The following is a 17,167-nucleotide window of genomic DNA, read 5'->3' as shown; positions in this document are numbered from 1 at the left end:
TCACACACATTCACACGCACCATACGGACACGCACGCACACAAGCTCTCACTATCCCCACCCATCACAGATGGAGTAAAGTAAGCCACAGTGATTCCCAAACTGTGGTATATATACCACTAAACACATTTTATTTTATACCCCTTTTAAGTAAAACCTTTTTAATCTAGGACTCAGCATGAAGGTGCTTTGGAAGTCAAGCGTTTTAAGAGGGGTATTTGGTGTAAGATGTTTGAGAACAACTGAAGTAACATATTGCATATAACACAATAATCCCAAATATAATTGACAAAGTTAACATCACATATATATATATACATAAGCACATTCATATATACACACATACATAACATGACACATATCGATGCTAAATCTGAAATGCTAGAAACATAGACAAGTATTCTGAAGATGTGTTATATATACAGTGAGGAAAATAAGTATTTGAACACCCTGCTATTTTGCAAGTTCTCCCACTTAGAAATCATGGAGGGGTCTGAAATTGTCATCGTAGGTGCATGTCCACTGTGAGAGACATAATCTAAAAAAAAAAATCCAGAAATCACAATGTATGATTTTTTAACTATTTATTTGTGTGATACAGCTGCAAATAAGTTTTTGAACACCTGAGAAAATCAATGTTAATATTTGGTACAGTAGCCTTTGTTTGCAATTACAGAGGTCAAACGTTTCCTGTAGTTTTTCACCAGGTTTGCACACACTGCAGGAGGGATTTTGGCCCATTCCTCCACACAAATCTTCTCTAGATCAGTCAGGTTTCTGGGCTGTCGCTGAGAAACACGGAGTTTGAGCTCCCTCCAAAGATTCTCTATTGGGTTTAGGTCTGGAGACTGGCTAGGCCACGCCAGAACCTTGATATGCTTCTTACAGAGCCACTCCTTGGTTATCTTGGCTGTGTGCTTCGGGTCATTAAGACCCAGCCTCGACCCATCTTCAATGCTCTAACTGAGGGAAGGAGGTTGTTCCCCAAAATCTCGCAATACATGGCCCCGGTCATCCTCTCCTTAATACAGTGCAGTCGCCCTGTCTCATGTGCAGAAAAACACCCCCAAAGCATGATGCTACCACCCCCATGCTTCACAGTAGGGATGGTGTTCTTGGGATGGTACTCATCATTCTTCTTCCTCCAAACACGTTTAGTGGAATTATGACCAAAAAGTTCTATTTTGGTCTCATCTGACCACATGACTTTCTCCCATGATCATCCAAATGGTCATTGGCAAACTTAAGACGGGCCTTGGCATGTGCTGGTTTAAGCAGGGGAACCTTCCGTGCCATGCATGATTTCAAACCATGACGTCTTAGTGTATTACCAACAGTAACCTTGGAAACGGTGGTCCCAGCTCTTTTCAGGTCATTGACCAGCTCCTCCCGTGTAGTTCTGGGCTGATTTCTCACCTTTCTTAGGATCATTGAGACCCCACGAGGTGAGATCTTGCATGGAGCCCCAGTCCGAGGGAGATTGACAGTCATGTTTAGCTTCTTCCATTTTCTAATGATTGCTCCAACAGTGGACCTTTTTTCACCAAGCTGCTTGGCAATTTCCCCGTAGCCCTTTCCAGCCTTGTGGAGGTGTACAATTTTGTCTCTAGTGTCTTTGGACAGCTCTTTGGTCTTGGCCATGTTAGTAGTTGGATTCTTACTGATTGTATGGGGTGGACAGGTGTCTTTATGCAGCTAACGACCTCAAACAGGTGCATCTAATTTAGGATAATAAATGGAGTGGAGGTGGACATTTTAAAGGCAGACTAACAGGTCTTTGAGGGTCAGAATTCTAGCTGATAGACAGGTGTTCAAATACTTATTTGCAGCTGTATCATACAAATAAATAGTTAAAAAAATCATATATTGTGATTTCTGGATTTTTTTTCTTTTGATTATGTCTCTCACAGTGGACATGCACCTACGATGACAATTTCAGACCCCTCCATGATTTCCAAGTGGGAGAACTTGCAAAATAGCATGTTGTTCAAATACTTATTTTCCTCACTGTATGTTATATTAATATATCAAGTGGTATATAACAAACCTATTGAAGTGTTTTTCATTTTCATTTATTTTATTCCCAAAGTATTTCCAATTGAAGCAATTATTTGGGGAAGGGAATATTTGAGGGCTCATCTATTATTATTATTATTATTATTATTATTATATTTTAATATATTTAAAGTAGGGTTGCCAATAATATACTTTTATTTGGGCTGTCAAGCGATCATTTTTTAAAAACGAATTAAAGGGATAGTTCAACCAAAAATGAAGATTCTGTCAGTAATCACTCACCCTCATGTTGTTCCAACCCCGTAAGACTTTCGTTCATCTTCGGAACACAAATTAAGATATTTTTGATGAACTCTGAGAGCTGGATCACTTCTTCATAGGCTGCAAGGTAATCGATGTCTGCCATCTCAGAAAAGTTAGTAAAGACATTGTTAAAATAGACCAAGTGACTACAGTGGCTCAACCTTAAAGGAACACTCCACCGTTTTTTGAAATGGGGCTTATTCACTTTCTTTCATACATTTAGATAGGTGGGCAAATGCATTTTTGTCTCAGTGCATGCATTGTTTTAGTTTGACAGGGTCGGCGCTAGCTTAGCTTAGCATAATGAATGGAATCCTTTGTTGCCAGCTAGCATGTCCTGAGTAAAAGTGATATAAAAAAAACACCTAATTACTTCTTGTGGCCTGCGTATTCACAACAAGTACAAATAGCGATGCAGATTAACACTAGGCGATTTCCTAGGCAGATATTGACTTGGGACTATATTAGGAAAAAGCACAGGCAAAGCACTGCTACTTGGGCGCAGAGATATCACGCCCTGTGCTTCCCTCTAATATAGTCCTTAATATATAAGTCAATATCTGCCTAGGAAATCGCCTAGTGTTAATCTGCATCGCTATTTGTACTTGTTGTGAATACGCAGGCCACAAGAAGTAATTAGGTGGTTTTTTTTGTTTTGTTTTTTATATCACTTTTACTCAGGACATGCTAGCTGGCAACAAAGGATTCCATTCATTATGCTAAGCTAAGCTAGCGCCGACCCTGTCAAACTAAAACAATGCATGCACTGAGACAAAAATGCATTTGCCCACCTATCTAAATGTAGGAAAGAAAGTGAATAAGCCCTATTTCAAAAAACGGTGGAGTGTTCCTTTAAGTTTATCAAGCCACAAAAATACTTTTTGTGCTCAAAATTAACGACTTTATTCAACCATATATATATATATATATATATATATATATATATATATATAATATTAATCTATTTATTATAATGAATAAATACATAATAAATACAAAGTAATAAAAAACATGCATAATTAATTAAAATTGTGTAAAATCTGTAACGTACCATGAAAGAACTCAATATCTGATGTGAAATTATGAATATTAGCGCACCCTAAGACAAACCACTGAGCTGGGATTTACTATTGCGCTTCAGAGGCTGGTGTTGTTTTTAAATTATATTTAAATTAATTTATAATATTATATTTATAATGTATATATTATATAAAAAATATTTTATTATATCATTTTATATATATATTTAAAAAAAATCGCAATTAACATGAAATCGAGCTTAAACCAATTTGGCTTATTGCGATTATGAAATATTTTGTATGCGCAGCTTGAAAGTCACGTACGGCTCTGTGATCAGTAGTAAATGCTGCTCCATCTCTGCATAGATGCCTTTGCCAAATCGCTTGTGGTTTCATTTCGATTAATCCTGCAGCCCTATACAAAATGTATAATTCATTCATTTGAATTTTGTTCACCCGTGCTTAAATGAGCCATAAAAGTTTTGGTCAATTTTCCTGAAAGAGAAATAATGTACATATAAATGCGTTTATAAGTTTGATTTCATGTGGTAATTAAAGGTGAATTGTAATTTTTCGCCATAAACGTCACCGAAGTGCTAAAATATGCCTAAACCGATAGTCCCGCCCCCAAACTCACACCATTGGCTGAGCCACTGTTGCTGGCAGGTCAAGAGCCTCAAACAAACAGAGCAGTGTTTTTTAGCATTGCCAGCCAGTCAGAATAATTTCTAGTCTGAAATATTATCATCTTTGACATTAAATCAACATATTTGCCCTAGATTTGCTACAGCAGCACTGGAGGCCAGTTTCATATTTTTTTCTCCCCTTTCTACAATCTGCTCACATTTCAAATTCACCTTCATAATTTATAGCTGTTGTTCCAACCATATTGTGGCCCTTCTTGACAGCACTATGAAGAATGCCGTCGTTCAAATTCGATTTATGTGACGCGTCCCACTGTTCTCAAAGAAGAAGAAAAACCGTGTTTGTGTTGTACAAGCTGTTCACCTGCATAAAAAGAAAAGCCAATGTAATCTTTCTCCAGCACATTTCCTTCTCCTCCGCTTCCTCATTGTGTAACTAGACTGGTGGTCGATATCAGACTGAGCATGCTCAGTGCGACCGTTTTATCCGTCATATAAAGGTGCTTTCATTTCAGCGTTGATGAGTAGAGAAGCCAATCAGGAATGCAATTGTGCACTGAAACATCTGTTAAACGTACTTGAGTATCTTAAATAGCATGACGTTGCCTGCAGTTGAAGACTTGTAATGCTTACAGCAAATTTCAGAGATTAATCTGGATTAGCAGTTACTTACGTAATATTCTGCATTTGTAATTTTTCAGGATTTGACTAGCATGAGTGGGATTGGTTTAGTGGGCGGCCTGATCACAAACCGTCTCAATTGGTTTTAAGAGAGTCTTTTGGGGACAACGCAGGCTGGTTTGTGGCTTGCTAGCCTCTTGTTACGGTAAAATTAGCTTGCTAGTCCGGTAGGTTCACACCTTAATGCTGGGATGAGATGATGTTCTGCACGACCTTTCTGTCTGCCCCTTGTGAGGAGGTTTTAGACAGCATTTCGAGGCCAGATGCTGGTTTGGCTCCTCTGCAATGCCTGGTGTTGTCACGGGACGAACTGAACGAGGCTTTACCTCGACCTTGTCTTAATACGCTACTGAAATTCAGGGGCGACAGACCCTCCACCTCTACAGAGGACGTCCTGTCAGGAGGGGCTCGGGGTCACGGTAGAGGTCACAGGAAGCTTGCGGATCTCACCCGAGGTAGGCGTTCTGTAGGGGTTTAGCGGATATGATGGCTCCTGTCTCACCATTACAGTGAAGAAGTTGAGCAAAGAGTAAAGCAACTCTTGGGCATTTTCAGAAAAGTATCTTTCTTTTTTTTTCTCTTTTTTTTTTAGTTTTCTCAACATTGCAAATTTCTTTTAAGGGTCTTGGATCATGTGCTTTGCAGATATAAAACAGGGGCAGTTTGTTTTTAACTGATATTCCTGGTTTTGTCATACAGTATTATGTTATATTATATTGCTATATTACATTGTATTATATAATTTATTTGACATTTATTAGACTACATGCATTTTATTATTATTTTTTATTGTTGCAGTGTTTGACATGGTGTGGTTTGAAGCTTTTGAGATATGATTAGATGTGTCAAAGTAATAACCTGTTGCAATTTTTTATTTTTTTTTATGATATAACATTTCTGATTTTGGCACAAAGAATTATTAGACTACATAATATTAGTATTATTAGTAGTAGTAGTTGTAGTAGTTACTAATTATTTTATTATTTGACAATTGTTAAACTACTTAGACTAAAAGCTGCTTATTACTTTAAAGTTGATTTTTTTTTAACAATTTGAGAACTTGGGCAGGATTTTTTATTACATAATATAATATTCCTGCTTTTGGCACAAATAATTATAAGATTACATTTATTATAGGGCTGTCAAAAGATTAATCGCGATTAATCGCATCCAAAATAAAAGTTTGTGTTTAAATAATATATGTGTGTGTACTGTGTATAATTAAATTTGTATATATAAATACACACACATGCTTGTGTATATATTTAAGAAAAATGTGTAATTTTTATACATAAAAAAATATATATTTATATATAATATAAATTATATATAAATATATACAGTATATGTATGCAAATATTTCTTAAATATATACATGCATGTGTGTGTATTTATATATACAAATTAATTATACACAGTACACACACATATATTATGTAAACGCAAACTTTTATTTTGGATGCGATTAATCGCGATTAATCTTTTGACAGCCCTAATTTATTATAATTATTTAGTAATAATAATGCATTTGATGCATACTTTTTTATGACGTTATATTTTTTATGTATTTAATATATACATTTTTTTTTTTACATTTGTCTTTTTTGTTATTATTGCTATTAATAATTATTTATACATTTTATTTATGCTATGATACATAAACAGAATTATTATTATTATTTATTAATAACTATGCATTTAATGCATTTGATACATACGTGTTTATATTTTAAATGAATTTAATATATATTTTTGATAAACTATTTGTTTCTTTTATTACTATTGTTTAATAATTATTTTTTCTACATTTTATGTATGAATTGATACATTAACATAATTATTATTACCAGTATTTATTTTTATTATGCCATTGTAAAAAACAAAAAAAAAAACATAAATATGATCTAAAATTTTAAGTAAATGGCTGTTAGGCAAAAGGTGAATAATTGGTCAGGACTTTTTGAAGGCATTATAGTAATAATTTATTATTATTAATTTATTTACTTTCAGTGTATAGAATTAAAGCACATCATATGTCTTCTGTGAACTCTGGTTATCTTGAAAGTGATAATGCTCGTCGTGGTTTTAGGGAAAGTTTTACACAAAGCCTGTTTTTCCAGCGCGTTCCTTTCTATGAAAGCTGCTTTTTATCACCCACATGTTGCTATGATGAGAATCATGGTATGTGTCACGATTCAAAGTATCAGTGTCGGTCACTGCTATATATTTGCGTGATGCGGTCATATTTATTTTGAATGAAATGAAGATATTCTTTTCTTCTAATGAAGTTTTATTTCTATTTTTGTTTTTATTCTTGCTTTTTGACACTATGATTATTGTTCCAACCACACCAGCATCATCTGGACTTTGAATACATAAACCTCCAGGAATGTGTGTGTGATTCATTCATGAAGCACATCTTTCTGAGACGCCCCCTCTGCTCTTACGCACGGACCGAATCAGCTGTTGTTGGCAACACAAACTCTCAGAGCTCGGCCAGAGGCGACTCCGGTCACTTTCACAGGGAAATGTGTGCAACAGGTTGGAGATCGCTAGACGGTAGCTAATAACTTTTGTCATGTGCCCAGGACCCACTCTCCCGATGGCGACGGTGGACATCAAGAATCCGGAGATAAACAACATGCGCTTCCACAACAATTCCCACATGAATAACATGGTTCACAGTAGCATTAACAAGAAGGAAAAGAAAGTCAAGGGCAAGAGGAAGAAGTTGACAAAGGCTGACATTGGGACACCAAGCAACTTCCAGTGAGTGATTCAGTACTTCCTGTGTAGGCAGGAAGTGACATTAGTTATGCAAATCAAATGCTGATTTTTCCGTTTCTAATGAGTCTTTATTTTTATTATTTAGTCGTTTTCTGTCCATGTGCTCAAAAACAGCCGTTCTGACTCTGCCTAACGTAATGTTTTCCAGGCACATCGGTCATGTAGGATGGGATCCGAACACAGGCTTCGATGTGAGTACACAACAATGACTTGCTCTGTCACCCCCACCGACACACTCTCACGCTCTCAATGTCGTACACGCTCTCACATGCATATTGAAGAATCACTCATAGGAAAACAATGCTGACCTGTGTAATAATGGCATGATGAAATGCCTCAATAGCCTTGTGTTCATGCAGACTGAAGCATCTGACGCTTGAATATGCAGCCTGTCGCCCACAAAACAACCCAGATTGAGTTTGTACACATACTTGCACTGTGTTTGGGATTTTACATTATTTTATGGCAAACCGTTTGTACTGGAAATAATGCAGATTGCCCATTTATGACGCATTCAGAAATTCAGGCCACTTAGTCCAGTAAAATGGGATGGTGATACTGAAGTCACTGGAAAAATCTGCAGATTCTCTGTAGAAGGTTTTGCGGTTTAAGTTTTGCATTATGCATGCTCCTGGAATGTTGTGCATGTCATAATCGATGGTTTTTCCAGAAATGTTTACCGTTAGCAGTTTCCCCACTAGGTGGCAGGATTGTGCTGTATTTGAGAACGGCATGAACGCTGGGTTATGATGGTGCTTGCAAGGCAGAATTGCATTGAAATTTCTCTTAGAACTTTTATTTGAATCATCTTGATTGTATCTTAAAAATTTGTCTTAATGCAAATTCTAATAATTCTAACATATTTTTTTATTTTTACATTTATTTTAGCCTTGATGCATTTTAAGTTTCTTTAAATGTTCTAATTAACTTCCACTTAAAAAGGTTATCTTTTAAGTGTACTAACTTTTGTTGCCAGCGGTTTAGACATTAATGGCTGTGTGTCGAGTTATTTTGAGGGGACTGAAAATTTACACTGTTATACAAGCTGTACACTCACTACTTTACATTGTAGAAAAGTGTCATTTCTTCAGTGTTGTCCCATTGTTTACTAAAAAGGGAGGGGTGTACTCACTTTTGTGAGATGTCTCTTATGCTCATCAAGCCTGCAGTTAAAAACAACAACAAAAACTCCAGTAATATTATGAAATATTATTACAATTTAAAATAATGGTTCTCTTTTTTTTAATATACTTTAAAATGTAATTTATTTTTGTGATGCAAAGCTGAATTTTCATCAGCAAGTACTCCAGTCTTTGGAAATCATTCTAATATGCTGATTTATGATCAATTTTGGAAACAGTTGTGCTTGCTTAATATTTTTTTTATGACCTGAGATACTTTTTTCAGGATTATTTGATGAATAAAAAGTTAAAAAGAACTGTATTTATTTAGAATATAAATCTTTTGTAACAATATACACTACCGTTCAAAAGTTTGGGAACAATAACTTTAATTCAACAAGGATGCGTTAAATTGATAAAAGGTGATGGTAACGATTTATATTGTTAGAAATGTTTTTATTTTGAATAAATGCTGTTTTTATGAATAAATGCTGTTAACGTTTTACTCATCAATGAATCCTGAAAAAAGTTTTCCAAAAAAATATATTAAACAGCACAACTGTTTCCATCATTGATAATAACTGAGTATCAAATCATCATATTAGAATCATTTCTGAAGGATCATAAGACACCAAAGACTGGAGTACTTGCTGATGAAAATTCAGCTTTGCATCACAAAAATAAATTACATTTTAAAATATATTAAAAAAAAGAACCATTATTTTAAATTGTAATAATATTTCATAATATTACTGGGGGTTTTTTTTGTTGTTTTTTTAACTGCAGGCTTGATGAGCATAAGAGACTTCTTTCAAAAACATTAAAAATAGTAACGTTTCCAAACTTTTGACTGGTACTATATATATTCGTTTTTATTTATTGTATAAACAAATTTCTTATTCATTTTATTTATTTTAGCTGTAATGCTATTTTCAATTTCTAAAAGAATTTCAAAAAGAATTTTCCTTTAAAGAAATTAAGATTAAAGAAAGTCCCTTGAAAGAGTTAATATCTTTAAGAAATATTTAATAATATAAATTTATTTTTTTGTTTTTACCTCATTATTTTTTCTATAGTTTCTATAGACTTTAAAGATATTTAAAATTAAAGTTTGAAAACGCCTTTAACTTACACTTGAAAATGTTATCTTTAAAAATATTTATTTATTTATTTATTTATTTATTTTTTACGTTATTTTGCTCGTTTTCATTTTCTACCTAAAGAGATTGAAGTTGAATTGAAGCCATTAACTTACAGTTCAGCATTTAAAAAACTAACCTGCAGTGATGGTGGTATTTGCAGACTGAGTTACGATTGGCTGTCTTCCATCTGTTTGCATACTGGAATGTGATTGGGCCTTCTGCTTTTGCATCCATTTATTCATAGTTTTGGCATATTATCATTAATATCTCTCTTTTTCTCCCTCTATCTATATTTAGTTGTGCTTACTAAGGCAAGCATCACTAATACTATTGCTCATACTTAAGGTTGGTGATCTAAACAAACCCCTAACTCTAAATATAAAATTATTACCTCAAACTATTCGGCTTATAGAGGAGAGGAGCGCTAATAGTTTTACCTAGCAGACAGAATTCAAGGGTAAAAAAAAAAAATAATCCATTTTACTTACATTTTTGAGTTGGACCAATAAGAAAACACCCAGAACACCCAACCAATCCATCCGGAACACTTTAGCAACTGCTTAGCAACACCCTGGCAACCACTCGCAACACCTTAGTGTTGTATTATGACGTTCGCACAGATTTTCTTCAAAAAAACGTCTAGTTTTACCTAAAATGTTATTCTTTTGCTGCCTTGCAAGCATTAGTATTTAATTTATGAAATCTAGTAAACAAACAGTTCCTTCAGTGTTGGTTGAATATGTGTACTACTATAAACTATTGTATATGAAGAAAAAAAGAAAGGTAAACCTTTGTAATAATTTTCACTAATAAATCATTAACAGACATCACATAATGCTTAACAGATCATTAGTTAATATATACTCAAATAGCTAGAAATATAAGATAATTTGCTTGTTAATATTTATCAACTAATGATAAATGTTGTACAGTGATTAAAAGCTTATTGTTAATGTACATTTGACTGCTAACATTAATTTAAAGGGTTAATGAACTGCATTGTTTATTTCATAATGTTCTCTGAGGCCCAATTATAATATTATCAAGATTTTGATATCAAAAAACAACAAGTAATAAGCTATTTTCTATCCTGTTTTTGACCCTCCGGTTTGAAAGGCGTGCTACTGTGATTGGGTAACAGTTTTGCATAATTAAATCATTTTCAACGTCCCCGCCAATAAACGTGGAATTGTTTTGAAACTTCTGATGCTGAAAAACATTTTGAAACATTTGCCAATAATGTGAAACATGTGCTTTATAAGTCTTGGTTGTGGCAATTAAAGTACTTACAGTTGACAGTTATGACAGTCAAAACAATAACAAAAGCACCGTTCTCTACAAGTGTTTCTCCGTATCCGATAATTCAATGCATGCCGAAGCAAATCACAACTTTCACATTATTCAATATGACTGCGGGGCTACAGTATAAATACTCAGTACATATAAAGCAATCTGTATCAGACAAAGTAATAGTGACACATGGTAAACACTGTTACTCACACTTGTGTGTTGCGACATTACTGTCAAATCCAATGAAGTTGCACAGCATCTTTTATTTTCATCTCTCTGAAAAGCCTGAGTCTAACTGTGTCTTGTTTAAAAACGAATCCGCAGTAAAATGAAGCGAACAAACCAACAGTGTCTTTCTGATTGGAGCTTTGTTAAAAACAAAGTTTGTCTGCGGTTTCGTATTGTCAGGATCAGAAGGAAGGCAATGCAAAGACTGTTTTTCCACAACCTGGCACTTTAAAATTTCTTGTAATCCTCTATCGTATTGTTGCTGGAGTAAATCCTGTGTTTGCGTCTGTCTCGTATTTACTTCTACATGATGTGCGAGAAGGCTAAAGAGGGAATGATGGAGAAGTAGGCGTTGATCTTTTTCTGCAGATGCGCGGTCTCTCATCGCATTTTGACGTAACGTGACAAAATGCGAAACGAGGCGTTTTTGAGATTGGTTTCAGTAAAAGCTGTTTTTGGACTGACTGATTTCTCAATTCATGACCTTTTTAATGTCATTCGATTTCAGTTCATATATTACTTAATGCACTTATTTATATTTACAAATGTCGAAAGGTGTTTGGAATCTATGATCCAGATGTTCAGTTGAAAATTGAACAATGTAAGAATTAGGGATACACCAAAATGAAAATTTTGGGCCGAAACCGAAAATTCTGAATCTATTTTTATTTTTTTAAATAATTATTAATTTTAAAAGAGTTTTTTATATAATTGTATTATTAGACTTTTTTTAAATTCAAACTCAGTAAAATTATTTAATTTAATTAAAATAGCCAATAAAATAAATAACCACACTTTTATTTAAAGTAACACACCAAAATTGGACAGAAAATATATTAAAATAATATTGAATATCAATGTATTATTCTTCATTCAGTTCTATTGCAAGGGAATGTATGGAAGCTTGTTTCCGCCACAAAAAAACAATTCTGACTTAATTGCGAGATATAAAGTCAGAATTGCGTGTTTTAAAGTCGCAATTGCGTGTTTTAAAGTCAGAATTGCGAGATATAAAGTCAGAATTGCGTGAAATAAAGTCACAATTGCGTGTTATAAAGTCAGAATTCTGACTTTTTTTCTCGCAATTGCGACTTAATATCACGCAATTCTGACTTTATATCTCGCAATTCTGACTTTAAAACACGCAATTGCGACTTTAAAACACGCAATTCTGACTTTATATCTCAGAATTCTGACTTTATATCACGCAATTGGGAGATATAAAATCAGAATTGCATGATATTAAGTTGCAATTGCGTGTTATAAAGTCAGAATTGTGAGATATAAGCTATTCTAAGAAAAAAAAAAAAAGTCCGTCTTTTTTTTCCCCTTAGAATTGGACTTTATATCTCACAATTCTGAGAAAAGATGTCAGAATTGCAAGATATAAACTCGCAATTATGTGTTATAAAGTCAGAATTGCGTGATATAAAGTCAGAATTCTGAGATATAAAGTCAGAATTCTGAGATATAAAGTCAGAATTCTGAGATATAAAGTCAGAATTGCGTGATATAAAGTCGCAATTGCGAGAAAAAAAGTCAGAATTCTGACTTTATAAGACGCAATTGCGACTTTATATCTCGCAATTCTGACTTTATATCTCAGAATTCTGACTTTATATCTCAGAATTCTGACTTTATTTCATGCAATTCTGACTTTATATCTCGAAACTCAGAAAAATATAGTCAGAATTGCGAGATGTAAACTCGCAATTGTGAGATAAAAAGTCGCAATTATCTTTTAAAATGTTTTATTCAGTGGCGGAAACAAGCTTCCATAGAATGAGATTTAACTAGGGATGCCCCCAACTAAAGATTTTTCTAGTCGACCAGTAGTCGTTCATTTAAGCCACGAGTCGACTGATCGCACGTTGATGTTAATTATATCATTCTTGCCGGAAAGCACGTGCAAAAGTAATGATTATGAATATTTCAGGAAAAAAATAGCAAGGAGACATTTTAATAGTTTATTAAACATTCAAATGTACATTTACAAATAAGCTTTTAATCATTTTATAACATTGTTTAAATCATTGGTAGATTTTTAAAAAGCGCTTGATCATATGAATTGAAAGTTGAATGACATTTAAATTTACATTAAATAATGATCTGTTGATCATTATGTAATGTTTGATAAGTTCATTTAAACATTAACAAGCATGTTATATAATAGCTATTTGAATATATATATTAACTAATGATCTTTTAAGCATTACATAATGTTTGTTAATGATTTATTAATGACATTTTAAATCATTGTAATCCATCTGTCAATATCATTTTTAGATTTTACTTCTTAGATTTTTAAGAAGTGTATGATCTCTTGATTTAAGCATTTATATTTACATTAAATAATGATCTGGTAACCATTATGCAATGTTTAAGTTATCTCATATTCCTAGCTATGTGAATATGTATTAGCTAATCATCCGTTAAGCATTATGAAATGTTTATTGATTTATTAGTGAGAGGTGTTATTAAAAGGAATGTCTCACTGCTTTACCTTTGTTTTGTTTTGCAGTTGAATAATTTGGACCCAGAGCTGAAGAACCTGTTTGACATGTGTGGCATCTCTGAGGCCCAGCTGAAAGACAAGGAGACGTCTAAGGTCATCTACGACTTCATTGAGAAGAAGGGTGGTGTAGAGGCTGTGAAGAATGAGCTGAGGAGACAAGGTGAGACACTCGCTGCGCTGAACACCTGCGATTTGTGGCCGTCTCACACTGACATGTCTGACTATCAACCATACGCTGTCAGAAAGTCTGGCCTGAATCTACAAAATTAGTTTTCCCAAGGCAACTTCATTCTAACTACATCCAAAAACAATTTTCTCTCAGAAATTCATCTTAAAATTCACAAGTAATTACAAAGGCCAATTCATCCTTTTGTGATATTAAAATAATGGAGCTGGCCTGTAACATGTTCCTCCAAGGTTTTTACACCGAAGTTCGGTGCATATGAGCATTTCTATATTTGATCAATACATGTGGTGTTCCTTCAGGTCCTCCCAGGTGGAGCGGTAGGTAGAACGTGTGTTTCATGCTCAGATTTGCATGTATAAGAGGTCTGAATTTTTGCAGATTGGCATGAGTTGTTTTGAAAGTTTTTTTTTGCATCGTAAGTGTAACCGAGTTCTGTTTAACCTACATTTAATGCAACTTAATGGGAGAATATATGTGGATATGTTTCATGATTCTTCATGAGGCATTTGCGTTGATCTTTTAAAAACATGTTTGATCTCTTAATCTCTTAACTCTTTAAAGTGTGAAGTGCCATTTATTGTTGATTGGTGTGATTTTTGTGGTGCAAAACTTTGGTAGGGTTCTTCCTCTAGAATAAAAGTCTTGCTCCAGCTTTAAAGACCCCATGAAATCGGTACACTGTTTTCTTGTGTTAGATGAACCAGGAAGGTAAGGTACACATGTAGACATCAAATTGTCTGTAAGTGGTCCATTGGCTAATATCACAACCTACTAAAACAAATGCGGGTGGGACAGCAAATTTCAAAAATCCAGTCATTTCAGTAGGAATCCATCTAAAAAATTTCACGTGAGGGTGAAACATTTCATATCTTGAGCAAAATAAGCAAGCTGATATTCAGTACAACCTGTCTTTTATTTAGAATACATACAAATGTAACTTACGTCTTTTAGTTTTTCAAGAGATTTAAAGCACCGTTTTTGAAGAGTGCGCATGTGCCAACGTGCTCTCCTATGTAAGAACGAGCCTATGATTGAATCTGGAAATAAAGCAAAATAACTGAGAAAAATGAGAAATAGTCCTCACATGCCATGTCTGTAATTTATAGCAAAACATCTAGCGTTAATTCGATCTCAAACAGATTCATTAAAAGAAGTTATTACTCCACCACGTGCGTGACGCCATAAACCAACATGGTTGAATGACCACTTTGCGACAATACGGTTTCGGGAAACAGTCATGACTAGCTAGTTGATTTCTTCAGCGATGCATCGTACTATGGTAGTGAACCAGCGAGTTACGTCGTTGTTCGGGAAACACACCCCTGACCAAAAGAAAGCTGCTTGGCTTGAAGGACTTCTCTGTAAGTTTTGCTTCATACATACTGTTAAAAATATACTAAAATATAAAAAATATTACTATAATACTATAATATATCTGCTTGATTATTTTCTCAACTTTTAAGAGTACACTATTGTACTGATGCTTCAAAACTAAAAGACTTGGATTAAAAATTCCAGTTTTGGTTCCATGGGGTCTTTAAGCTATACTAATACATGAGGCATCTATGTATTTATTTTTATGCTAACAAATCTTTTTCAGCACCCCCGCCTCCTCCCTCGCGGGGCGGCCCGCCTCCCCCACCCCCTCCTCATACTTCCGGGCCACCACCTCCTCCACCCCCATTGCGGGGGCGAGGAGCCCCACCACCCCCTCCACCTTCAAGAGCACCCACGAGCGCTCCCCCTCCGCCTCCTCCATCCCGGGCAAGTATGGGAGCGCCTCCACCACCACCTCCCAGCAGAGGACATCCACCCCCCCCTCCACCTGCCCCCAGCTCTATGCCACCTCCCCCGCCACCACCACCTTCATCAGGAGGAGCCGCCCCTTCTCCACCTCCTCCTCCACCACCTCCTCCTGGACCTCCTCCACCAACTGATGTGGATGGAGGCCACGGCGAATCGACGCCCTCGCCCATGGGCGGGAAGTCAGCTTTGCTGGATCAAATCAGGGAGGGCACTCAGCTAAAGAAAGTGGAGCAAAACAACAGGCCCTTGTCGTCCACAGGACGTGACGCGCTGCTCGACCAGATTCGACAGGGCATCCAGCTCAAAACGGTGAGGAGTGTATTCAGTGTAAACGCTTACCCATCCTGATGCGTCTCAGAAAATGGTGAAAGATCGCCTGCTCCCTGTCATTTAGCTTTAAAGGGTTTTAAAGGGGAACTATGCATTTTTTTAGCTTCATTTGGAAGAGTCGCCAATGAGTTTTTACGACAGTGTTGTCAAATATCTATTCCGAAGCTGCAGGGGGAGCTCTATAGAGAAACCTGGGAGCAAAAAGCGAGAAAACGGCAAAGAAATTGCCAAAACTACATATTGTGGCGATTAAAGTTCAAAACTGTACACAAAATTATTTTAATTGAATTTGTCTCTGTAGAGCTGGTAAGTCCCGCCCATCCGTAAAACCCCACTGGACTTCTAGATTGAAAAATTGTCAATGCAAGTGAATGGGAGAAAATAATAATTTTCTGGTCCCGTTTGAATTTTTCCATGAATGTGAACATATGTTGTCTGTGAATTTTTAATGTAATTTTTCGTGTGAAGAATGCTACAGTTTAGCGGGTAGAAGTTTGATACGGTTAGACTTTGTGTGAGAGCACTTTGTGGACTACAACTCTTCGCTGCTTTCGACGCGTTTCTGAAGAAAGAACAGCCCATTTGGTTTGAATGGTGACATTTGGGTACAAAACACACAGGCATCTCGATCTGTCTCCATAGATTATCGCAGCATTAGCACCGTGATTTGACAAGTGGAGGGAAAATGTGTTATAGGGTGACGTCACATAGGCGACATGTAGTCTTTCTCGTTATGTCGTTTCCACAACTGCTAGCCGAAGAATCATACAATATACTTATAAAAAAATTATATGAAAAATTCACAGACAACATATGTTCACATTCATGGCACAATTCAAACGGGACCAGAAAATAATTATTTTCTCACATTCACTTGCATTGACGATTTTTGGTTTTACGGATGGGCGGGACTTACCAGCTCTATATAATTGTTTATATATATTTTATTGTTAGAAATTACTACTTTTATTCAGCAATGCATTTAATTGATCAAAATTTGACAGTAAAGACATGTATAATTAGTGGTTCAGTGGATCACAAAACTAATGGTTCGGATTATATTATGGTTTATATTAAAGCTGTGTTTTGCTGTTTGATT

The 17,167-nt window shown here is 35.2% G+C and overlaps 1 protein-coding gene across 4 annotated transcripts in view; it reads left to right on the top strand.

Moving 5' to 3' along the window:
* wasla (WASP like actin nucleation promoting factor a) overlaps nucleotides 1–17,167 on the top strand; it is a 32,177-nt gene that overhangs the window by 12,789 nt on the left and 2,221 nt on the right. For 2 of the 4 annotated variants that reach the window (XM_081356361.1, XM_081356363.1), the window contains 5 exons: nucleotides 7,251–7,431; nucleotides 7,598–7,640; nucleotides 13,752–13,905; nucleotides 14,232–14,249; nucleotides 15,533–16,047. In XM_081356361.1, the coding sequence (XP_081212487.1) occupies nucleotides 7,251–7,431; nucleotides 7,598–7,640; nucleotides 13,752–13,905; nucleotides 14,232–14,249; nucleotides 15,533–16,047 (911 nt within the window). The remainder of the gene's footprint in view (nucleotides 1–7,250; nucleotides 7,432–7,597; nucleotides 7,641–13,751; nucleotides 13,906–14,231; nucleotides 14,250–15,532; nucleotides 16,048–17,167) is intronic. The other 2 variants (XM_081356362.1, XM_081356364.1) reach the window with 1 other exon arrangement.

The sequence above is a fragment of the Scardinius erythrophthalmus genome, assembly GCF_964197995.2.
Source record: "Scardinius erythrophthalmus genome assembly, chromosome: 24".
In the NCBI taxonomy this organism is placed as follows: Eukaryota; Metazoa; Chordata; class Actinopteri; order Cypriniformes; family Leuciscidae; genus Scardinius; species Scardinius erythrophthalmus.
Note: the sequence above shows the minus strand (reverse complement) of the source record. Positions and strands in the feature narration are given on the sequence as shown.